General features: G+C 43.9%; 2 protein-coding genes across 4 annotated transcripts; one reads left to right on the forward strand and one right to left on the reverse strand.

Annotated features, from left to right (window-relative positions):
- The first annotated feature begins 24 nt into the window (after positions 1-24).
- cdk4 (cyclin-dependent kinase 4) lies at positions 25-15,373 on the forward strand. 3 transcript variants are annotated; one of them, XM_035386944.1, is made up of 8 exons: positions 25-167; positions 10,037-10,261; positions 11,219-11,354; positions 11,944-12,111; positions 12,292-12,401; positions 13,467-13,517; positions 13,624-13,759; positions 14,332-15,373. In XM_035386944.1, the coding sequence occupies exons 2-8, from the start codon at positions 10,044-10,046 to the stop codon at positions 14,407-14,409; spliced, it is 897 nt and encodes a 298-aa protein (XP_035242835.1). In that variant the 5' UTR covers positions 25-167; positions 10,037-10,043; the 3' UTR covers positions 14,410-15,373. The 3 variants fall into 3 exon arrangements, with proteins under 3 accessions (XP_035242835.1, XP_035242834.1, XP_035242833.1); XM_035386943.1 differs by lacking the exon at positions 25-167 and adding an exon at positions 7,938-8,190; XM_035386942.1 differs by lacking the exon at positions 25-167 and adding an exon at positions 9,589-9,660.
- Positions 15,374-16,360: 987 nt separating this feature from the next.
- tspan31 (tetraspanin 31) lies at positions 16,361-25,003 on the reverse strand. Its single transcript, XM_035386945.1, has 6 exons — positions 24,762-25,003; positions 22,193-22,360; positions 21,706-21,786; positions 20,572-20,712; positions 20,102-20,212; positions 16,361-19,990 (listed from the first exon to the last, which is right to left on the reverse strand). The coding sequence occupies exons 1-6, from the start codon at positions 24,822-24,824 to the stop codon at positions 19,916-19,918; spliced, it is 639 nt and encodes a 212-aa protein (XP_035242836.1). The 5' UTR covers positions 24,825-25,003; the 3' UTR covers positions 16,361-19,915.
- Positions 25,004-25,369: the final 366 nt, after the last annotated feature.

The following is a 25,369-nucleotide window of genomic DNA, read 5'->3' on the forward strand; positions in this document are numbered from 1 at the left end:
GTGACGTTGCGGCCACGTGTTAGCCAGTAAACCCGGGAAATCTAAAGTGCAACCAATTCTCTAGGTCAGGTCTCTGGACTATAGCGCGCGGTGGTACATGAAGGGGCAAAACAGTGCATGAAATGTGTTCATGGCCATTACCAGCAAACCCAACTTTAGAGCACGAGGTAAGTTATCAAGTTATCATGTATGCAAATGTAAATTTAATTAATAGTTTCTTATTTTGAAGAATGGGTACTTTTTGCGATTGTATGACAGAATACTGACCTTAGCAAGCATTTTTATTGACGCCGCATGAGAGCCAGGAGACCATTTTAAAAGCTACCGATTAATTGGCTGCTTCTACGCTTTTATTGTGCTACTTTGTACTTAAAATGATGCAAGAAACCACATTGTGCTTATTGTTTGTTATCCTGCATTCCTGTGACAGTGTAAGTATCTATGTCGTGTTTTTTTTGTTTCTTTAAACAGCATATCTGTAATATTTATTGCTGTATGAAATACTATCGAAATAGAACTGAACCATGTAATAAGCTTGTAAAAAATATTGCCGTAATGAATTCACTGAAACACCATTATGTTCGTGATTAGATTAAATAGGGGAAAACAACTCAGGTCTTATTCATCTCACACTGTTAATGTTTCAGCATTCTAGGTACCATACACAACATATTTAGAGTGACAGTGTTATTTCATCATTGTTTTCCTGACTAGGAGCCATAGAGTACAAAAGTTCACACATTATGTCTCTATGTAAATGCAGCTGAAACCAAACACATTTAGTAAATACAGAAATATGTTCAACATTGCGTAGTCTTGCGAAGATCAAGTGGCCCAAGTTTAAAAAATGATCATGAAACAGTATAAAACTGGTGGCACTGTGTAGGGTTAATGTTTAAAGATGCCAATATATTTGGAATATTTGATTGAATGTGGCTTTTACCACACAATTATGGGAGTGATGGCAGTGTAATGTTGTAAATCTGTTTGAAAAAGGCACCATTAGTTAAACTGACTTTATTTATTTATTTTTTTTCCTTCTGCCCATGGTCTGGTGACAGAACTCAAGTTAAAACTGAAAGACAATGAGAATGTTTTGGCTTATTTAACATAATTTTTTATTTTTATTTTTTGAAAACCTGGGATGAATAACAATCCTATGTTTATATATGTAGCCATGCAGCTTATTCCAGATACCAGCATTGTTTGAATAGTATTTTTGAAGATTGTTCTTAATTTTTATAACTATACAATTTATAGCTAGGTAATCGGGTCTCAATGAATGTTCAAATGTGTAATTAGTGTTTAATTATATATTTGTTTATATATTGTTTATATATTCTATTGTGTTTATATATTACATTGAGTTGTTTGTGACCCATTCTATATTACTTTATTTGCATTATCACGTACTTCCAGCGAATATAGTTGTTGCACTGCTTGTTAAAACATCACTGAGTATTGGACTTCATGTTCAGAGACATGAGGTAAGATTTAAATTTAACAAGCTTGTGAAAATAATATTTACAAGTGGCCCAGTGTATTGAGTGACTCCATTAGGCCATCCTCCTTCAGAGAGCTTACAGAACCTCTGTAGGTGTTCTTGGCAAGCGAAAGTGAACATTACGTGTCGAATGTGCTCCAAGAGGGTTTTCAAATGTTTTTGTTTTTGCCATTTTTTTGCCTGTCAGAACCCATTTTGTTTTTCACAAAGCAGGGAACATGGATGTTCCCAAAAAGAAAACCTTGCCCTGTCTGGCTTTTCATTATGTAATATTCTGTCATGATTTTCCCAAAGATTTTTTTTTTTCAAACAGTGCCAGAGAGAGACAGTCTGTGGCTTTGATTGCATGCCTGGCTCAGCAGCGATGAGTCTCTTGCCACCTGACCATTTTATTTAGACAGACCAACTTCCACATCATAGCCTATTGAATTTAGATTTAGTTTCATGGAAAGCACTATGATAAAGTTAGGATTTCAGTTGTATATTGGCAACTTTATTTCCTTTGGGAAGGTGGAGTCACCTGATCGGATCGGATGAAGTTTGCATGAAGATGCTGGTGGTAGAGATTCACCAATAGAAGGGATTCCAGCTCTCACACACACCAATATTTAAAATGAACATGTCTTGAATGTCAGTTAATATACCAGTACGGTTCACCTTAATAAATAAGATGTGGTAGAAAATTTTAGGCAGAGCAACTGGCAGATGATGAAAATGTATTTTCCAGTATATTTCATTGGTTTCAGTCCTAACATAATGAGCAAGTATGGGGGAGTTGTTCTGTTCCATACAATCCTTCTGCGATGTGAATCTCGAGTGGATAACATTAATTTGCCACCTTTGCTTGCACATGCTGCTGTGCCAATGCATAGACAAGCACAGGCAGGGAGACTGCTGTGGGGGGGGACTTGCTGAGGTTAGGACTTGCTGAGGACTAGATAAGGGTTAGTTCTGTTACAATATGCAAAACCATAGAATTGAAAGAGGGTGAACTTTCTTTTTCACCAGTCCATACATAGTGTGTCCAGTCCATAGAGCGTCGATATATCTAGAGCAGTCATCTATAGCCCACGTAGAAAGAAAGCCACCAGTTTACCGGTCGTTCTGGATCAGGCTCTAGGATGCATATTTATGTATTTGGTAAGGTTTTTTGTTTTATTTGAGTAAAATCGCATCTTAATAACCCCGAGGTGTCCGCTGTAATTCTGCTGCCTCGTTTCTGACGGCGCCCTTAGCAATCTGCCACGATCCGAAAATCGATGGTCTTACATCTGCCAGAGACAAAATCTTGATTTATGACGTAGAAACCGCAGGAAAAAAAAGATATAGATTTTTAACCAATCTATGACTTACTGTAGCTTTCAGAGACACAGCTGTAAGGACAAGTTTCCCAACGAAACTGATTAAACAATCACTGGCGGCTATCAACGCCAGTAGGCCTATATTGCATATTGATAATTAATCGTGTTTGTCGTCTTAAAATGTTCTAATATAATTTTCTACAGGTGTGTTTAATTTTTCATGACAGAAACGCTACAAAATCGCTCCTATCCGGCTTTTATTTGGTTTTGACTTTCGACAACCCTCTACCAATAAAATTCAACGTTGTATATCAAACCAGTGAGCAAACAGCATTTAGCTGTATGACGTCAGATAAAACTCTCAAACAACAGTTAAGGCAATCTCTGGTAAATTAATGGGTTATGCAGTCCAGATGGTACACATGAACGCAGGTTGCGGTCGCTGTCCACGGTTCTGAATTTCATTCTGCCATTAAACCAAGAACGGCGCCACTCGGCCCACAAAGTGCTGTTTAGCGTGTCTAACGCACAAACGGAGCGAGCAGAAAGGGTCCATAAACTATCGCTCTGCATCTTAATGCAGTCTCTAAAACTACACACACACACACACACACACACACACACAGGTTAGCACCACAGTTGGATGGTAAGATAACAACAGCAGCACAATCTGTGCAATTCAGAATAGAAAAACATTATGTACATTTCTAGAAATGCAGCATGAGCTATTAAGTTAAACGTGAATTATTAATCATCCATTACTACTAACACGCCTACTACTGCAACTACTACTTGCACCACCGCTGCTGTTTCTGCAAGTAGGCCACTACCGTTACTACAACTATTATTGCTACTTCTATTACAACTGTCATTACAGCTATGACGTATGGCTATGGACATCATACGCGCCGAAAGCCTTACTTTTATGGCCTGTGAAAGAGACAGCATTAAAAGGGATGCTGTCCTTGGAGGAGGCATAAACACCATCTCTGGGGATATTAATTTATCAGCCCCCCGAACTCCAGTCTTTACCACTATGCGCAACATCACGCCAACATCTCCCTGCATTCATTTTTTCATGACTGTTTTTGTTTGAGTTTCAGAAGAAAATTATATTGGCGATAAATGCGGTTTATCTTACAAGTACGGAGGAAGGTAGGAAGGCTCCTGTTTGGAGGATTCGGTAAAACAGTGGACCGGGGTGGGCGTCAATTGCGGGGGGTTACGCCAAAACGAAGACGAGAGAAAAGGACAGAAAAAGGGAGAAAGAGGGGGCAGGTGCACAGCCGAGAACTGCGCAGCGTTGGCCGCTCCTCAGGATCAAAGCCACGCCATATGCCGCGCAGGTTATCAGCGGAGTCCGCGCGCAGTCGCGGGCCCACACGTGACAGCAGCGCGGCCTGGACCGCGGGCAGGGTGCACACCTGCCACGTCACACACGCCAACTGCAAACACTCCGCGCTGGCAGCGCCCTAAAAGTACAAAAGGAACGCACTCCATTTTTTCACGCAGAAAAAATAAACACTGAGCGTGAGGGGGAAGGAAAATGCTTTAACAGTTTGAAGTAACGAAGCTTCTTTAAAGTATAGGCCTGCGATAGCAAAGCCACAAACCATACAAATACACAATTGCCATTCACCCATGCACTGCCATAAAATAAATCTGCCGAGAAAACGGAATAGCAGTTAATAGTCACCTTTAACGACTGAGTTTAAGCAACACGAAAAATAAAAAGTAGCATAAATGTTATTGAAGCGTCATATTTTACAATAATGCAACCTCCATTACAAATCTGGTATTATCAGACTAGCACTGAACTTTAAAGCAGTGGGTGAAACATTAAAATTTTCCCATCCTATTGGTCGCAAATGGACCGCCGAAATGCTTAACCCATAGAGACTGCATATTAACGGTCATCTTAATTTTCCCCTCTGACAGACTAAAGGAGCATTGTAGTGTTTGTTCTGTCTGCCTTGTGCCTGCTTGGCTGTGCTGGATGAGGCCGCGTTATATCTGCTGGTGAACAGATGGTCGCCCCAGTCAGCGCCGCTCTGCAGTCACTCCAAGTAAACGCACCCGGCATATGGACACGCATCACAGCGAGAGGGCCCTGGCAACGGGCCGTGCGCGAGCTGCCCGACAGGACGAGGGCCCAGGTTTGCTCAAATGGGCTCCAAATTCGTTATGTACTGGAAACGTACCTAAAACCCTACGTAACGTATTTACATTATTTACATTGGTGCTCCCCGCTTATTTCACCAAAATTACGATTTGCAGAGAGGCGTCCAGTTTAAATCTCTATCTAAAAAATAGCAATTTGGAGACTGACTGATTCTGACAGTTTGTCTCCGGAGAACGCATAAGCAAGATGCTGTAACGCAGCATCACAAAAGGACTCTTTGTACTGGCTGCGAGGATCCAATTAAAATATTGCTTGTTCTGCTTTGTTTTTGATGGAACTGGAACTGTACACCGCCACACTGTGCTCAGAACGGTCACAGCCAGTCAGCCACTGCAGTGAGCACGCACTTAATCTATGGGACCATTTATCTAACTGGGAACCTATCATGCTAGCTGGGGTTTGTTCCTACAGATCTCGCAGGCAACAGGTTTTTAAAGGTCACCCTGTGATTCATTTTAATATATCCCGCTTGTTTTTTCCCCTCGAGATGAGGCAAAAAATACATTTCGATGGAAGTGGACAATGACCTCTAATCTAATTTAATATATCCGATTAAGTGTTGGTCTTATTGAGAGAACTCTTTGAGCAACAAAGCGATTGGGTGTCGGCACCCTTCGCTGGGGAGAAGGCAGAGGGGAGGGCTGCTCTGCTTGCCCTGTTGCCACTGCGACCTGGCCCGGTCTGGATCAAGCAGTTAGAAAATGGATGGATGGACTTTTACTTGTATCCCCCAATCAGAGAGGAATAAAACCACTTCCAGGAGCTTTTGTCTATGGCAAAGGCCCCACGATAGAAAGTGCGTTCAATAAATGTTAAATTCAGCTCAATTAAAGCCCCGAACAGATCTGAGAGCTCTGCCGAAATGATAACCATGCACAGTGAATTGCACTGTATTCCATCTGTAGTAATTCTACGCGTCACGAGGGGGCAGTGTATGCCACGCATTTCATATTTGTGTGGGCTGCGTCTGAGTATTGAGACAAAGACCCCTTAAATATGTCCCGAAAATTATAGAATAGAAACTGTAGCCGGTTTGTATGGAGGAAGGCTATTTTAATTTCAACATAAAAGCATTTCACGTTTTGAAACATATATTTTTATTTCAGACTGAAATAATAAACTGCTGACGTTGTAAGCCATGGATACTCAAATCTGGACCTCGAATCCAAAAACGGCCATGGTTTTCTTTTCTCCCAAGTAATTAGCGGAACAGTTTGCGCTACTAATTGGCCAGACTGTATTCACACCTGACTCCCAGGTAAAGGGAGGGTGGAAAAACCCGCAGTTCTTGGACATTGAGGGTCGTGATTTGAGTGACAGGGTTGTAAGCTAACTGTTAAAGATGTTAAATAAATAAAGACTAAATGTTTAAATTGAACTTCATGCTTACGGGCATAAGTTACAGTCTTCATTCAGATCCTCAAAAAAGCACGACATTTACATTTTAGACTTAACCAACAAAAATTACAATTCTGATTCAGGGTCAGTGGTAACCAACCCCGTCCTGGGAGATCTACCATCCTGAAAGTTTTCAATCCAATCTTAACCAAGCACACCTCATTCAATTGTTAGATATTTTGTTCAGCTGATAATTAGTAGAGTCAAGTGCGCCAAATTATGGTTGAAATGAAAACCTATGGAATGGTAGAACTCCTGGCACAGGGTTGTTTACCACTGATTTAAGCCAATTGCGGGAATTGTTACATCGCTTAGTAACAATTAATAATGAATTTAAAACAATTCGGCAAAAAAGTTCAATATTGTTTATCTTCATTTATCTTCCTTTTGTCATTTAAATGCAAAAACGTTATTCTCGTCGTGGCATGATAGGAGGTGCAGGCTACCACGAGTCTTGGTCACTTGTTAATCTGCGAACTCTATATCCAGTAGTTCCAGTAGGCCTATTACAAATTGACACCGATCTATCAGCAACAGGGGAAATGCCACATTTCAAGTGTTAATCACGAACGTCGCCATAGGCCCACACAAAATAGAAATACAGCTTTAAACGTGTACGTAACGAGGTTTTCCCCTTCCCGGCCCAAGCTATTCTATACAATGTGAAATAGTTTAAAGTGAAACCAGCGTGCTCTACTTTTACCACCATTTATGCTGTCTTGTATTAGGGTGACAAAAACAGTGTTAGGTAGCAATCTACAGCCAATAATATATTAAAGGCACGGTTCTTAAACACTGGGAAAAGCATGTCTTACTGTGTGTGTAGTGATAGGCCACTTTCAGATAAATGTTTTACATTGCTGCCACTCACTGTCTCCTGTGGAATGCAGTCAGTTAAGCCAGCACAGCAGAGCAGCGGGCGAGCCTAGCAACAGCAGCTTTCTCACCAATCGCAGTAGAGCTGGGATGAGGGGCGGGTTGTGTGTCGCTCGGACAGCGCCACGCCGCTTACTTTACTGTCTCTGTGAGCCGGGGGCGGAAGATTCGGTAACAGTTCTCCTTCACAGGCAATACACCACGATTATTGTACTGAAAAGCACAAACACTGAATTCGAATTATTTGAAAAGACAATAAAATATATTTAGACGCACACCAAAATACGGGGCTAGCCTAAATAAATAATTGCTTGTAATCAAAGTAGGAGCTAATTCTAACTCAAAGTCCTCTACCGTCACTAGACTACACAGTATTGAATTCTAACGTTGCGAAATCGTCACTTAAACACATATGCAATGCACTGGTACCTACATCAATAAGGTAGCCAACTCTGCACATTACAGAACGCAATGAGACATTATAATTTAAGCATCATATTTTTCAGAATAATAGTCTAGGCTGCTTTATGTTCTTCGCAGAACTTGCACATTTTTCTCAATCAAAAATGGTCGGGTTGGGCTAAAAGAAAGTAGGCGTGCTGTTTGTCAACTTTGAGCCGTGGTTGGTTAAAATATGGCAAAGGGGCGTTTTGGCTCCGCCTATGCTTTCGACAGGAAGCGCGTACGGTCAACTATTATACTAGGTTGGAGTGTTTGGAAAAAAGTGAAGTCAGGCCAAAGTTTTTACAGAATAATCTCAACACACATTCTGTACACCAGTATTAACAGCAAAAACCAACAAACCCCTGCTTTCTTGCATTTTCTGATGCAATCATAAACACAAAGGACTGGTTGGAGGAGATGATTACGCTCACAAATTAAAGTTGTTAGAGCTAGCTCGCTAGCTAAAGAAAACGAGAAGGAGCGTGGTGAGTAGTGCATCCGGTCAAAACGAACCTTTATAACATCTGTTCAATACTTTGTGTAATAACAATCTGTACATACTTGTTAGTTTTAATTTAGGCGTGTTTCTGGTAGTAGCGTTCTCTAGTAGCTGTTATGCTAATAGTCTATAAGAAATAGAATGAAATTTGTTCGCTAAATTTTACAAATGAGCATACTCTACTGTATAAAGCTATTTTGCAAAGTTAGATGACCAAATGAGGCAAGATCGACAAGTGATATCTGGCTTGAGGAAATTATAGAAGCTAAGTATCAAGATTTTCGAAGTTGAGTCTCCGGCCTTTGAAGCTCCACCGCTTAATTAACAAAGAAAAGAGCCCTCTCAGTATACACCACGTGTTGAGGAAACGCATTGGTTATTGTCGCCCCTCCAGCCATTAACGGAAGCTAACAAGGAACGGAAGGCAAGAATAGTCGCGAAAATGTATTGTTATACTTTTGGTTAATGAAAGGGGTCCATTAAAATAATGAGTTCCGTAATTTTAAGGGGACTAGTATTATCTTAACTAGGTAAGCGACGACCTTAGCATACCATTTAGATATTGTAATAATTAGACATGAACTAGGCGCAGTTACATTTATCATGTCAAACCGAATATTTCGATTGTCCCATTCCTTATTGTAGCCGACGCATTCATTTTCAAATTAGGCCTAGCTGTGCTGACCGTCAGAGCCACTGGGCACCCGCAAGCTGTCCTTATCGAAAGCTCTCGGAGCTCATCGCACTTACCAACCAGTTGCATTTTTTTCGTTGCGTTTTTCAGCACTTACCAACTATGTTCTTTGACTTTGACTATGCTATTTTATAATTTAATTTAAATATTGCAACGTCAAGTACTGGTACTCATTGTCGCTATTATTTCATTTCTTTTTAAATACATTTTTTGTTTATGTTAAATGATGTAGGCCTAAAACCAAAATGCTAGTGTTCATCTGGGACCTGTTTGTAGTTTGTACACCTGTTCTAACAGGAGCGCTGATTACATATGCGTGTTTTATGCAAATTATTTATAATCCTGACAATCGGAATAAATTAGTTGCTACCCCCCTAACCCTAACCCTAACCCCCCCCCCCCCCCCCGACTATTACTGATGCTAATTAAGATAGATACCTGAATTTCGGGAATGTGTTAAATGACATTTATAGAATAGTGAGCTGTTTTTGCAGATTTTTTTTGCCTGATTCTGCTGTTTCCATATCTGGGCAATGGGTGCTACAACATTAAACAATGTTCCAGACTTTTTGCTGGGTCTGTGTGGCCTTTGTGTTTCACCTCAAGAATGTTGACTGAATTCTTTCTTGTCTTGGTAGATATGAGGTCAGATTCCGCCCTGCACACCCCCCCCCCCCCCCCCTTCACAGTCAAACTGCTCAGGAATTCACTACTAATCCCAGCCAAATGCGGAAAGAGACACCGCAAATGCTTGCAATTAATGTTAAGTACAGGAGACTGAGACAAAGATTTTCTTCCTGTTTTACAAATCAAAATGTCAATGCAGGAGACATTTATAAAACTATTAGCTTTTCTTTTCTAATATTTCATACCTGACCAAAATGGTGTGGATCCCAAGTGCAAAGAAACAGGCTAGTGGCCAGATGTACTTCCCAGTCTGGGACAGTGAGTAAACCACTGGTCCACAAGGTCTACCACAGTGTTTATTTGTTAATCTAATTTCTTCCAGTATTTACAGCAGTGGTGAAGTTTATACTGTAAATGCATTGCTGTAGCAAAATTGGCGCTACTGTATTTTTTTTCCGTTGTCATTAATGAAAGAGGGATGCTGATTTCGCTGTTTGCCACGCCCCTTCAGGCTGGCCATGGCTCAGGAGGCAGCGACGCAGTACGAGCGCGTGGCAGAGATTGGAGGCGGGGCCTATGGCACGGTGTACAAGGCCCGGGACCGGCTGAGCGGCCAGTTCGTGGCGCTGAAGAGCGTTCGGGTCCAGACGGACCAGGACGGTCTCCCTCTGTCCACGGTCCGCGAGGTGGCCCTGCTGAAGCGGCTGGAGCAGTTTGACCATCCCAACGTGGTCAAGTAAGACGACACCGCTCTCTCGGACTCACAGTACCGCTCAAGTTCCCTCACAGTCACTCATTCACTCACTGTGCCGCTCTCTCAGACGCACAGTGCCGCTCAAGTTCCCTCACAGTCACTCATTCACTCACTGTGCCGCTCTCTCAGACGCACAGTGCCGCTCAAGTTCCCTCACAGTCACTCATTCACTCACTGTGCCGCTCTCTCAGACGCACAGTGCCGCTCAAGTTCCCTCACAGTTACTCATTCACTCACTGTGCCGCTCTCTCAGACTCACAGTGCCGCTCAAGGTCCCTCACAGTTACTCATTCACTCACTGTGCCGCTCAAGGTCCCTCACAGTTACTCATTCACTCACTGTGCCACTCACAGCGCTGCTTATGATCACTCAGTCACTCACAGCGCTGCTTATGATCACTCAGTCACTCACAGTGCTGCTTATGATCACTCAGTCACTCACAGTGCTGCTTATGATCGCTCAGTCATTCACAGCGATGCTTATGATCACTCAGTCACTCACAGCGCTACTTACAATTACTCACAGTGCTGCTTACGATCACTCAGTCACTCACAGTGCTGCTTACGATCACTCACAGTGCTGCTTATGATCACTCAGTCACTCACAGCGCTGCTTATGATCACTCACAGCGCTGTTTATGATCACTCAGTCAATCACAGTGCTGCTTATGATCACTCAGTCACTCACAGCGCTGCTTATGATCACTCAGTCACTCACAGCGCTACTTACGATCACTCACAGCGCTGCTTACGATCACTCACAGTGTCACTTGCAGTTGCTCACACCGCCGCTCACAGCCACTCCCACTGCCAAACAGTCATGGGCTCAGACAAGTGTGTTCTGCGCTGTGCTTTGCATCGCTCTCCCCCCCCCCCCCCCCCCCCCGGGTTCTGTTGTGGCCCCTCCCTGATCTTTCTCTGGCCTGCGTGTTTGCCCCAGGCTGATGGACGTTTGCGCCACCCTGCGCACGGACCAGGAGACGAAGGTGACCCTCGTCTTCGAGCACGTGGATCAGGACCTCAAGACCTACCTGGAGAAGGCTCCATCTCCTGGGCTTCCTGCCAGCCAGATCCAGGTGAGATGAGCATGTGACCGCATGACTGACCTATCACACGGCTGCTTTCCAGAATCTGCCTCCAAGGACTTTGGGGTTTAGTTTATGGCTGTCAGATTATAGATAGTTGTGACTTTAAAGTTTGATAGTTTTCTGGTGAAGTTTATGCATTTGATAGTGGAGTGCTCTCATGTAGCTGAATCTTGAAAGTGTTTAGTCGCAAATGTCAGGCAATTGCGTGGTCGTAGAGGGGTGAACTGCAAGTGTATTGTGGTTTATAAGTGCCAGGGTGGCCTAGCCCTGGTTGTAGAAGGGTAGTCTAGCTTGTTTCTGTTGTTCCTTAACACGTAATTGATCAAATAAAGCAGCTGATTAGTTAACTCGCCTTACATTGTTTTCTTGGTTTAAATTTGTTGATTTTAAAGAGAAAGTCCAGCAGACCCTGCAGATCGCCTGAATCAATGGTGGCCACCCCTGTATAAGTGCATCCAGATATGTTCTCTGGATGTTGCCATGGCTTTGGGTCGCTCAAGGTGCTCTTTAAATTCGGTGTTGAAATGAGATGAAGACGCGCTCAGTGACGGAAGCCGGCTGCCATCTTTGTTGACAGGACCTAATGCGGCAGTTGCTGTGCGGGCTGGCCTTCCTCCACTCCAACTGCATCGTCCACCGCGACCTGAAGCCGGAGAACATCCTGGTGACCAGCCGAGGACAGGTCAAGCTGGCCGATTTCGGACTCGCCCGCATCTACAGCTGCCACATGGCCCTCACCCCAGTGGTAAATGCACCTCGAGGGCACCAGCGCTCACACACGCACATGCACGAACGCACAAACAAACACACACACACACACACGAACACACGCACAACTGGAATGGACAAGGGTACAAATACAGAATGTGCTACAAAAATGCATATGTGGTTTCTCCCTTTGCGCCCCCCACCCCCGCCCTCTTAGGTGGTCACTCTGTGGTACCGCGCCCCCGAGGTTCTCCTGCAGTCGTCCTACGCCACTCCGGTCGACATCTGGAGCACCGGCTGCATCTTCGCCGAGATGTTTCGACGCAAGTGAGTCGTCCCCCGGGACCGAGGATGAAGGGGTTTGGGTTTGGTGTTCGGAGACTTGAGAACGGATTTAAACTCTTCTCTGTGGCGAGACCCTCTGCTGCCCCCCAGTGGTCAGATGAAGCAAGTGCCGCAGGCCCTGTTGTCTGTGGTCCATCGATAAAAGGGGGCCTGAGAGAGGCCGTGCTTATCAATCTCGCTCAACGCCAACTGCCGCAACGGCCAGCCCAGCCTGAGGGAGGGTCAGCCCCGGCCCCGTTAATCTCAAACTCGAACCGCGGCACCACTACTGCAGCTCGCCATACCGTGCTGCTGAGCTCTATGGCTTCGTGGAGTTTGCGGTAAATCGGGTTACGATTGGCTAGTTTCAGCCATTGCTTTGTGTGGAATTTCAGTAACATGTCTTTGGCACCTGTCCCCTGCAGGCTGAAAAATATATTAGAAACCAGGGGCCCCCAAAACTCCTTTTAGTCCCGTAGTGTGGGTTTTTTTTTGTTGCAACTGTCAAAATTTGAATCCCCTGGATATAAGGAGGCTTTGGTCAAGTTCTCTTATGAATGATTTTGTTTGTTGATCTGCCTTTTGAGGTCTGTGTCGCTGTGTCACAGATTGTCTGCCGTGGGGAGTGAGTGTGCTTTTTTTTTTTTAACTTCCTGATGAATCATCAGTTCTCAGAAGACCGTTGCAGCTCTTTCCTGCAGCTTTGCCTAGCGATGCTTGTAGAACAGAGGTGACTAACTGCAGCCCTCAGCTTTTTCTTGCGACGCTTGTAGGACAGAGATGACTAACTCCAGTCCTGACAGGGCTGCAGCGTCTGCGGGTATTTTGGGTTTCCTTTGATCAGCTGCTAGTATAGGCCTTGAAGAAAGCCATGTGGACTCTTCAGCCAATCGGTGACGTGAATGACCGCTTAAGTGCTGAAATGCATCGAAAGCCAGCAGACACTGCAGCCCTCTGGGACTGGAGTCTGACCATCCTTTCTCTAGAAAGAGTGAATTTGATTGACGGACAGAAGGAATCTTACTGGAATTCCTCCCCCCCCCCCCTCTTTATTCTCGTCTGTCTCAGGCCCTTGTTCCGCGGAGAGTCAGAAGTGGATCAGCTGGGAAAGATTTTTGAGTGAGTATCGGGCCCGGTGTGGATTTTGAGTGCCGTTAGCCACTTCCGCGCGCGACCGCCTGGCTGCTGGCGCTAACCCGCTTTGGTTTTCCGGATCCTTCTGCAGAGTGATCGGCCTACCGGCAGAAGAGGACTGGCCCGCTGATGTCACGCTGTCACAGCGCAACTTCGGCCCGCTCAGCCACCGTCCAATCACTGACTTTGTTCCTGAGATCAGCCACCAGGGGGCAGACTTGCTGCTGGTAAGACAACGGTGCACTGGTTTGAGGGAGGTGGAGAGGATGTGGAGTCGGTGGGCCCGACCAATGGTTAAACGGCTTTCTGTAGGGATAAATCGACCAATGATATTATTTGACACTGCTGGTGCTAACATGCTACTGTGCGCTCCTTTTCTAGTGGATGTGTCCTAATCAAACATTGGCTCTTTTTTTTTTTTTTACCCACTTCAATTTTCCAAAGTAGTATCTTTTTATATGTGATGACCAATTAAATGTTTGTAAAACTTTGAAAATGGCATTCAAGTGCATTATTCATTAATGATTATAATGACGTCACCTTATCTGTTTTAAAGTAAAGGAAATCACATTGCAGGAGCAGCATATTATGGGTCAAGCCTTTCCAATTATTCACTGGAATGTGTTAGCCAAATGTTTTGCATTACTGACCTTTGGCTACATGGCGATCCACTCTGAGGATATGTTGGGTTAATAGCAGATGGAAAAGTAAGCTATTGAAATGCAGTTTGTGTCTGGTTGTATCTTCGACTGTTTCTAAATGTGTTTCCCCCCCCCTCCCCTCCCCTCCCCTCCCACAGGAGATGTTGACCTTTGACCCCCTACGACGAATCTCAGCCCTGAACGCATTGGACCATCTGTATTTTCAGGAGGGGTGATGATGTCTGGCGTTGGAAGGGGAGGGGTTTGATGAACAAAGTCGGTAAAGGGTGGAGTGGAAGAAAGGGTTAATTGCACCTGTGGGGAACGTAACAGGAGGACAGTGAGCCGTAGGTGCAACTTGAACGCCAGTGGTTTCTGGATTTGGAACAATGCAATCCCTCGTATCTATGCCCTAGTTCGTTCTTCAGGAAAGCCTGCGGGACTCCTAATGGTGCTCCATCATAATATACTGCCTTATAAGAAGCAAGGGAACATTCCGTTTGAGAAAAAAGGGGTTGAGAGTGAGACAGACTTAACACTGGGATGGAAAAGTGAGGGAAACACTTTTGAGTTTGGGACCAATTTGTGGGAGGAGGAATCCCAAAGCAACCAGCAAACTGCTGCTGGCATTCAGGCAACATGTGTCCTCGACCTTGACCGAGTGAAAATTCAAGGTTTTTTTTCTTCACAAGAAAATTTTGTTGTGTAGAGAAATCACAAAAAATTGCCAAACTGAGTTAATGAAGAAAGACATTTACTTGCAGGTCAAAGTTCAGAGCGCACATGTTGATTGAATGCAAGTCTGAGTATCACTAACGGCCCTTGGTTGTCTTTTAATCCTATATTTTATATTTTTAAGGAATATCTGTGGGAATAACGGCAAGTGATATTAACTCTGCTTTTTTTGTTTTGTTTTGGGAGTCATTTCAAACATTTCAACGGCTCAATTGGTTGAGTGGGGGAAATGCGCGTGGTGCGTTGGCCGCGCACACTGACGTCTTTGTGGACGGAGATCGAGCCGAACAGCGTTTCTGTCTGAGCACACCCGTCAGTCCTAGCTGCATTCCTGCGTTTCGCTCCGCTCATAACTTTGGGGAAAACATTCCATCACTTGCTAACCAAAACATGGGTATTGATTCAACGTAACGCAAAGTTAATGTTTTGATATTACCATGGTTATTAAATGCTGCTTTCCTTTCACTTCCCGTTGTACGAGGAATGATTTCTTCCACAGGGTTGCCACTTGTCCTTGAATTATTTGAAAAAGCACTTCATTATCAGTGTGGAAAATTCAAGGGTCCGAAAGTTCCTTATTGTATTGGTTAATATTATTTTTTTTTAATTTTTGCGACAGGTTTTCCATAGCTATTTATCTTGAGCAGTAACATTTCAAAGGTCTGTTTCCAAAGCATGGAATATAACCAACAAACTGGTTGGTGTTAGAATGTAATTTTCATTCCAAAGCAAACTTTTCTTTAACTAGTCCAAGCCAATTTACAAAAAAGATCTTTTATAAAGGAGCAGATAGTCCTTCATCCTTATGTATCTTTTCCTTTTTCTTCAGAAGGGAAAAGAAGAGAATGAGACAGTGGAGAAAGTAATTTGAGCGGACACGCCTCCCGGTCGAGTCAGTCTCCCAGAGCCTCAGAAACTGAAAGCTGCTCTTGAGTGCATTTAAGTTCCAGAATTCCGCACAACAAATCATGTGGGTAACTAAAGAAAAGAATCGGTCTCAGAATCGTGTAGGCCAGACGCCCCTCTGAGCAACTGCAGCCCAGTTCCTCCCGGCATTCGGTTCAGTGGAATTAAGACCATTGGAATGGTCAGAGTAATCGGTAATGGAATTTTGCCCAACCCTGTGCTAAAGGCTACCCTACCAGTCATTCTCCGATGAGTCCAAGCTGTGTGCACAAGCAAGTTCACTATCAGTGCTGAGTCTCTGGAGGACAGGAGGAACAGGGTCCACCCCGTGGCTGAACTCTACACCCATCAAGCTTTCAACGCCTGCAATAAAATATTTCTGTGTACGAACAATCTATGGGTCACAGTAGACCCCAGAAGAGGAGTGTACGTGCTTTAGCCGCAGTAATCTATTGTGGGATGGGGTGCAGAGTTGACCCCCCAAAGGCACTTAGCTCAAAATTTGAGGGCCGACGACAATTGCAAGAAGGCAACTCAAAGAACCCGTTTAGGATCTTGACATTTTTTAATAGGGGAAAAAAATTCAATTCAGCAGGAAAACAAGTACAGTGTGCCCAGAGATGGGTTTCACGTAAAAAACAAAGACAAATGTACAAGGTGATATACTGCAAACAAAGGGAATATTACCCCACATCACTCCAACTCCTCCTGCCACACATTTGCTTGCCCAACAACCCAGTACCGTCAGTTCAATAAATTAAAAATAAACGCCTAAATGAGTTGCTTCTAAGGTCTCTGTCTGATAAGTCTTTACTTCCAGTTAAAGGTGGGGAACATGTTCAAAACCCGAGATCGATTCGGATGGCAACGCACCACGGAAGCCATTTTGTTAGAGGGGGCTGATGGGAGCTGGAGTCCAGAGATTGTCAAAGATGCTTGAAAAAATCAAGCCGTGGACCTAGTCTCCCACTGCTGTCAAACGTCTCACGATGCCGTCGTCTTAACGCGTCCCGGGTCTCTGAGCCTCACCCCTGCAGCTGCTGGATGCGTGGAGGCCGAGGACCAATCTCTGCCAAGAACACACGCTGGACATTGTGAACAGTATGATGTAGAGGAAAAAAATCGCAATGGCCCAGCTGCAACCACTAGCCGATTTAGCACTTTGTAACGAACGCCATGACAAGTATCATGCGACTGTTACACGGAGACCAGCGTTAAACAGGACTGCTCCATATCTGTAAGCCACGCTAACTGCAGTCGACCGATTTCAGACTTTACACTGGGTGTGATACCTGGTTCATGTCCAGACGATATGAAATGGAGGCTGTTAGAAAGCCGGTTGGTTCCCAAAAGGAAACCTGGCGGCAGTTTGTGACGTTCTACGGAACGCCACCGTTTTCCTACAGCGGTTACATTACTGAGTATTTCATACAAACGTGATTTCCAATCTTGATCGCAGTCCGAAAAAAAATTGAAATGAAGTCTCCCCATAGTAAAACATTAGCATTAAAGAATGTCCACTTGTTACATAATTTAATGTACATACAAACACATTTTCACTCGCATTGGGATACAAGGTGTGTGTTAAATTAGAAAATTGTTGCTTACCAACCCAAATACTCCCATGTTAACCAGCTTGCAACCTGACCAGAACTACCGTTTTTCAGATTTGGCAATATTCTTCTGCAGTACCAACAAGTTCAGAAACAAAAGTGCCATTAAGGGAAAACAAAACACTGATGTAAATAAGAACACTCAAATTACACATTTGGCAAAAATAACAATGAATATTAATAACATTAAGGAAAAAAAGTACATCAAGTTTTTTTTCTTTTAGAATCCAACTAGGATCTAAGCCTACCCATCCTCAGTTACCCTAGCGACGGCTTTCAGTGCGAACTGCTGGGAGTTTGGAAAACCCCACTTCCTCACAACTAATGATATTGTCTTTTGGCCTACCAACTGAAGGACAAATTCCCATGCAACTAGCTTAAACATACTCAAAAAAACTTATCTAACGTCCTAATTGCTGTAAAATCATGGCAATAATTACACTTCGTTTTAAAATGTACATTTGAGGAGTCTGTCTTATGAGGCTTGTGGAAATGCAGAATCTGAGAGAAGTTGTTATTTTAAGCTACTGTACAAGAGAGCAGGAAAGGTGTGGGGACTGGGATTGTTCTGGTCTTTTCCAATGCTCCTTGAAGCTGTACAAGAACACTGCAGCCCCCATTGGACTGAGGAGAGGAAAACAACATGGCTGGAAACTATGATCTACTGTTTAGGTTTAACTGCACAGGGAAAGACACATCGTTTAGGAATGCAGACCAATACCCAGATAAGCATTTTCAATTTAACAGGCTCATATAAAGGAACACTTCATACTATAATCCAGTTAACATAAAACAAAACACCATATTGAGGAACGAAGCCGCATTCGTACAACAGCAGCAAAATGAAAAATATACCAAGTGGGGTTATAATAGGATCCCACCTTCGTGAAAAAGGATTCAAGCATGCCTCTTACAGTAAACTGAAGGCAACATTAATTGTATTCCACCTCTACTGGGGAATTAGGATGAAAGAATTAAGTAAGGGAAACGGACCGAGACAGTGTCTTAAACCCTTTATGCATTACTTGTCCGATAAGCGAGGAGGACACCCCTAGTCTTCGTACTGTAGCAATTCACGTTACGGTACCTTGTAGGAGCAACTACTTCCTGCGTGTTAAGCATGTAGAGGGCTTTTTCCACTTCGGCTAATTTACCAAATTCAAAAAATCTCAACGAAAAGAGCCCCTGAGAAAAGAGGGAGCAGGCTACAGGAATAGCGTGCGGTTATGCCAAGTTAGACGCGTCCGTGGGGTCGTCGCCGAGGAAACGGGCTTGGCTCCGCCCTTCTCCCGTAGGCCGGGTTAGCCGCGGGTCTCACGGCGCGACCGTCAGAGCGGGGAGGGAGGGAGAGAAAGAGGGAGAGAGAGAGAGGGAGAGAGGGAGAGAGAGGAGCTATCCATTCGCAATCCCCCAGTCCTTCACTTCACTGCCCGCGTTCTCCCTCTGCGCTGAGAAACAAACGTATCCATGGCGACCATACGGAATATTCTCGCAGTTTGGCCAGATTTAGAACGTGGCGAGATGCAACATAAAGGTTTGCCGAGCGCGCAAACTTCAGGTATATATACACAAACAATATACATAAATAAAAACTGTATTCCTTGTGAGTGATTTCGCGTGAGGTCACAGTATCGCAACGACCTGTCCGCAAATCTTGTCCAAAAAAGGGGTTGAGAAGGAAGCATTCAAACTCATCATTTTAGCCTTGGCGCGGGAAAGTGCCTCTGCCTTCTGTAGTGGGATGAAGGACACATCATCTGGGCATGATGAAAATGCACAGGAGTGGGACCATGGCAGAGGACTGCAGGGCGGTGAGACCGTGCAGTTTCCAGGACTGCTAAATCCTTTTGTTATTCCAAAAAGAAAACAAAATAAAAATAAGAGGTCTGCTGCACAACGAGTTGGCTATCCTGCTTGTTACTGCGCACACGTCAAGGATGGCAGAAAGGTGGAGGGAGGGGGCGTGAGCAAAGCAGGCCAATGGTAGTGTTCGGAGGGGCGTGAATGCAGGCAACCATCCAATCATACGCGAGGAAAGTAACGCATCAGGAACTGCTGTGCAGACAGCCTTTGTGGATATGGCTGCATGTGTGCATTTTCCAACGCTTTTGTTTGCAAAGGGCAAGGTCAGTACAATATGGAGACATTTATAAATACACGTGTTGCGTTGTACATGTGCGTCATACGTCACATACACCATATGCATACGCACACACATGGCTCACACGTACAGCGTAGGTAGGGCTCAGTACAAAATGGCCGAAAGAAGCTCTGGATTGAATATCCATCGGTGCGTGTTGGCATGTCTCCACGTTTCGGATAAAGTTTGTGCAAATGTGTCTCAGTGTGGCCATTATCAGTATGTGTCTGCGTGTCTATGGGTTGCTTATTGTGCGTTTGTGTGTTCATTCTGTGTGTGTGTGTGTGTGTGTGTGTGTGTGTGTGTGTGTGTGTGTGTTTTTCCTCTCCATATTGCCAGTGCGTGCATCTATAGAAAAGCACTGGGATTTGCTCTGGGGTCTTTCTGGTTCCTGTAGCGTACAGCCAGCCACACGCCCAGGATCTGTAAGGAAAAGCACACAGCTTCAGTGATCTGGAACCACCCCGTCCACGCTGTGGTACTGACAGGAGTGTGCCGGTGGGCGGGGCTTAGCCTGCAGTGGGCGGGGCTCACCTCGGTGAAGCTGAAGAAGAGGCCGACGCCCCCGAGGATCTTCAGGGCTTCGGCGGAGTGCTGCAGCATCTTGTCCCCGCAGGTGAGACACTTGCCATTGGTTTTACATGGCTGGGGGACACAGAGGCATGTTAGCAATGCAGAAAACCCAAGACCTTCACACAAACAAGTCTGGGAGGCGTCATGCATATAACTGGGGTAGCACACGGCCATGACTCTCTTGAGGAACAGCAGCGCCTTTTAGATGGCCATTCTCTTAATGTCATGATATTTGGCAAAAAAATCCTTCAGTCTGAGGCTAAAAGTCTAAAAGGCAAGTATAGCGTGCTTGCTATGTGAGAAGTGTCCTATCTAAAGTGCAGGCAAATTAACTTGAAATGTTCATTTCTTCATTAAAAGGCCCAGCCTATCAGACGGCTGCCGCTGCTGATGGGGAAGTGGGCCGTTCGGCGGTGGGCCGGGAGCCGTACCGCGGTGCAGAGCTGGACGTCGACTTTGAACTGCTCCTGGCTGAGCGTGGAGTTGACCAGGCCGCAGCAGTCCAGCTGCTGCTCCAGGCTCTTCTTGGTGTCGTTGCTCATCATGTCCCAGGTGGTGTTCAGCAGCTTCTCCTAGGAAGAGGAGGGAGGGACAGAGGGGTCAACCTGACAGTATAACATACATTTGTTTTTAATTAATTGGCCTCCATCTTTGATCCTGCTTCAGGTCCAGCTAGTACTTGATTCAATGACGCACATCACAGTCCAGAACTTAATCCCTAAATGCTGCAGCTAGACCTGAAAATAACTGGCCTTTCAAAATCGGAAGTAAAAATAAAAGGAAAAATGTGGGATAAAAATTGGTAAAATTTTAAAGGACAAAAAAAAGTTACTAGAACCCTCCAGAACCAGACCCTGAAGCAGGTAAAAATATCAGGAACTTGAGGAACTGAGTGTCCTCCAAGTGACAATACATATTTATATTGGAGTAATATTTCATACTGTCTGTTTTGTGTAGACCGCCTATATGAATTTTTTGTAGCAACAGTTTGTGTTCATTTTCATTTTTAAAGGGGATGGAAGTTCAAACAATGGTCAGTAATATTTACATCTTTGCATTTAAAAGCGATTTACAACCAATCCTGTTTAAGTTCATGCCAGTAAAGCTACTACATCAGACACCAATGGCTTGGCATCAAGCCTAATCATTTAGCAGGCATTTTGGTATGTAATGTAAAGCCAATTCAATTTCTCGAAAGCATATTTCAAAATTCAATACATTCAAAACAAGGCATCACCTACATACCAAAACCAGTCACAAAAGAGCTTTCTTTAAACTTCAAACTGTATACACACAAGACATTGCATATCGAACGTACAGTCACATGCCCAATTTTTTAAAAATTCAAAACGTACATAAACAAGACATTAAATATAAAACAAAACCTTAATTCACAAAACCTTTATACAACTTAAAATTCAAACACAAACACACAATGCGAAGAGCAAACAAGCATAGTAAAGCTAGTTTAAGCTGAATGGTGTAAAGTGATTATGAAAGAATAGTGTAAAGTGATTTGAGAATTGCTTTGATTGGAGGGTACACGTTGTCAGGTGAAGGGTTACCTGCTGTCCGCGGTTCATAGCCAGACAAGAACAAGACACTCCGAACTGGAAGAGGAACACCAGGAAGAGAATGACCATATACTGAGGAGGAAGAGTCAAGGAAATTGCAAACCAACAGTTCAACTTAATGTTAATTTTACACGCCAAGATCTAATCTGCAAAGCCAATGCGTTGCATTCTGGGAAAGTGAGGTACAAAGACCAAGGCTGGGACTCAATTAACAGCTGTTTTTACCTTGGCTAACAATTAAATATTGTAATGGTTAAGAGCAGAAATAATTCATTTATTCAGTTTGGCGAGTGGTGTTTGAGCTCCACCAAACGGAGTTTGCGAAGACAGATTTTATTACCTGTGTTTTACTTGTGAGTCAAAGTTTAGAAAAAAAAAACGTTGATTGAATACAGGCCTGAGACATGGCATGAACCCACTAATGGGAAGGCGCGTGTCACGATCCAATCCGCACTCCATTGGTTACCCAAAAGGATACAAAGAAGAGCATAACTTGGTGGTGGTTGAGCGCGCCGATGAGCCCCACGATGGAAATGAGGAGCAGGAAGAAGCCCACTGCGATCACCCCGCCGATGATGTGGATGCTGGAGACGATCCCGAAGCCCTTTCCCCAGGCCGCCACGCCGATGAGCAGCAGCCCCACCAGCTGGGGAGACGCAGAGAGAGCCGCGCTCTGACTGACTAGCCATGCCGAGCACACCGCCGCACTACCCAGGCAGAATCCGAACAACCGAGGAATACATATACCCCGCAAAAACAATGTTCCGACCCTTATTGCTTGACGAGTATTTAACTGTGATCAATTTTTAGAGCGTGTTCCTGAAAAGAAACCTGGAAATGCTCACACTGAGCAGAAGCATCTCAGTTGGGTTACTTAATACTAAAGATAACCACCAAACCTTTTTTAAAAAAAAAATATCACAACGATTGCTTGATATGACTGTTTTCTACATGTCTACAAAATTTGAACAGAAAAATTTGAGACCATGTGAAAAATTGAGGGAATAACCCAACAACCTTTTGGAAATAGTGTTATGTCCTGGGACAAGAAATCTACTTGTGGATTTGTCAAAACTTTATCAGCCAAATTGGGATGGCAGGTATGCCATCCAGCCAAGTTACGCCTTGGCGAGGATGCCCCATACCTATACAGCATAAACTGTACTGGGCGAAGGATATTTTCATTTGTGTGATTTACCACAGCAATGATTCATTTCTATTGGGATGGCAGGTATGCCATCCAGCCAAGTTACACCTAGGCAGGGCAGCAGGTTGTATATACACTACAGTCTTTGAGTAGACAGTCTATTCTCAGGACATCATAAGGCAACCAAAAATGACATCAAATAGACGACACAGAAAATATTCAGCCAACGAGATTCTTTATCAGTTACGCAACTCCTAAAAACATATGACGCCAGAATAAATTGTTCTTTGGGAGTTTGGACGCTACACATCTGTTTGTTTCTGGCACGTATCACTTAAAACAAAACATACAGGAATGAAGCAATCTATCGTTTAGGTACAAATAATGTCGACAATGAAGAGGTCCGCGGCTGAAACAACGTCACGTGCTTGTTATAACTGCTGACCACTGAGAGACCATGATGGGGAAAATGTCGGACCACCGGCAAAGAAAACAATTCAAGACCCAGCCCTTTTCTCCCCTCGCGAACCGACGACTCAGAACACGTCTTTACAAATATTTAAATGAATTGAAGCCACCACATTTATGTGTAAGTGAAGGCATAAATTACCTGCTGTGGACACAACCGGAATAGCGGCGCTTTCTGGAGCTATTGCCACTTATCCTAGTTAAACAACGTTATGTTTGACCTAATGTTGAGTACCCAGAAAGCTTCTAAAAGGCCCAGACCTGTTAAACAGGTCGTAATCAGGTGTGTCACGGGCTCTCAGTCCATTTTAAAAACAATGTCTGACTGATGATCTTTAAAAGCACTAGCAATCTAGTGATGCCACTGAAACTAAATTTGGCTGTCCTACTCCCCTGTTCCAAACCTCAGAGCGACTCCAGTGTGTGAACCTTAAAATGAACAACCACTTTATAAAGCTTTTTAATGAAAGACCATTCACAGCCAACTGGGCCAACATTTAAAGAAGCTTTTAAAGGCCAACAATGTCTCCAACATTTTACAACTAATCTGTAATTCCACGACCAAGCTAGCTAAAGTTAGCTAGTTAGCCTAAACTATCAAAGCCAGTGTAATTTATTACACGCGTAGCATAAACGTGGGAAGTAAATAATCAAAGGCAATTAATGGCAAAACATCCAATAATGGTTTAAGTCATCTTCAGCAAATCGTTTAAATCCCAGGATATTGTAAGAACAGCTTCAGCTATCAGGCAAGCGTGCAAAAGCTTCGGAACGCAAACCGAGGTGACGTCATCAGGGGGCCTGTTTGTAAAGTGTAGCCATTTCGCAATCATTTTGCAGATCTTGTGATATTATTAGAGAGCCCGTTAGCCGTTACTTCACTTCAATGGAGATTTGTCCGGTAGTTAAAGGCAAATCATTGAATTTGGCAGTGTAAAATTACACAGATCCGGTTGCTTATTAACAAAGAAAAGACAAGCTAACAAATTTTATGCAGGCTAACCGGTTAGCGCTATCTAACAGATGAAATCGAAAGGCTTCCCGGCAAGAACGCCATTTAATGTAGCACTTTCGTGGAGCGTAACCGTGAAACATACTGGCAACCTAGTTATTTGGGGAAACAAACAATAGAAATCCAACCAATATCCGTTAAATTGTTTAGATACACAGCGTCCTAGTTACACGGTCACGTTACTTGTTGATGGTACGTTTTGATAGCAAACGATAGTTTGTAAAGTAGCTAGAGTAGCTACTGGCTACATTTCGGTAGACCAACACGCCTGTTAGTGTTAAACACTATTGATTACGAATATTATCTGAATCAGTCACTCACGAAAATGGACCTTCATCTGACACCAGCGATCGATCAACAAGCTAGCTGTACCGTTGCCGTTCAGAAGACTGATACCTACACCTGTGATAGCCTACTCACCATGTACACCACGTTAAGAGAACAAAGAGCATTTTTTGAACATGTAAATCCTCCACAAACCATCTTCAAAATTATTATTTATATATTCCCACTAGCCGAAATAAGGATTGATATGCGTTTATTTAGCCTGCTTCGTGTCTGTCAGCAGACGGAGAAGCTCTCCTGGCCCTTGTATTCTCGAAACGGATTTCCTCCAAGTCAGCCGGTAAACGTCAGTCAACTTCCCAATTATAGTAGTACCACCCTCACACAAGAACTGAATCCCTTTGGCTACTCAGACTTAGAGTCCGCCTTCTAACTAAGGCCCACAGAATAAAAACTCCACCCATCATATGTATCATTGGACAATACAGACGTCGATATTCCGCTGCGTTTGAGCGTGCGTTAGAGGCGGGCGAGGTGGAGGTTATCATAGGGCGTTTGCATACATGATGTGATTGGCTGATGCCATCCATGGTAACGAATGTGCTGGTATTTTCAATGCTGAAGGTTTAGGCTACTGGAGTAGATCTGTCTTTGTCTTTATTTTACCTAGCCTAGAACGTGATGCCTTCTCATCCGGTGAGTGGGTGAAGAGTAAAACTCAAGCTTCTTTAAACTGTGAGGAG

Source organism: Anguilla anguilla, chromosome 13 (assembly GCF_013347855.1).
Source record: "Anguilla anguilla isolate fAngAng1 chromosome 13, fAngAng1.pri, whole genome shotgun sequence".
Taxonomy (NCBI): Eukaryota; Metazoa; Chordata; class Actinopteri; order Anguilliformes; family Anguillidae; genus Anguilla; species Anguilla anguilla.

What these genes read in the sequence shown, in the direction of transcription:
- tspan31 (XM_035386945.1), bottom strand. Translation starts at nt 24,824, where the DNA reads ATGGTTTGTGGAGGATTTACATGTTCAAAAAATGCTCTTTGTTCTCTT. An exon ending in ACCAAGTTATGCTCTTCTTT is followed by an intron (nt 21,787 to 22,192) that starts GTATCCTTTTGG and finishes CTTCCTCCTCAG; the next exon opens with TATATGGTCATTCTCTTCCT. An exon ending in CTATGAACCGCGGACAGCAG is followed by an intron (nt 20,713 to 21,705) that starts GTAACCCTTCAC and finishes TCCTCTTCCTAG; the next exon opens with GAGAAGCTGCTGAACACCAC.
- cdk4 (XM_035386942.1), top strand. An exon ending in TTCCTGCCAGCCAGATCCAG is followed by an intron (nt 11,355 to 11,943) that starts GTGAGATGAGCA and finishes CTTTGTTGACAG; the next exon opens with GACCTAATGCGGCAGTTGCT. An exon ending in GCCGAGATGTTTCGACGCAA is followed by an intron (nt 12,402 to 13,466) that starts GTGAGTCGTCCC and finishes CGTCTGTCTCAG; the next exon opens with GCCCTTGTTCCGCGGAGAGT.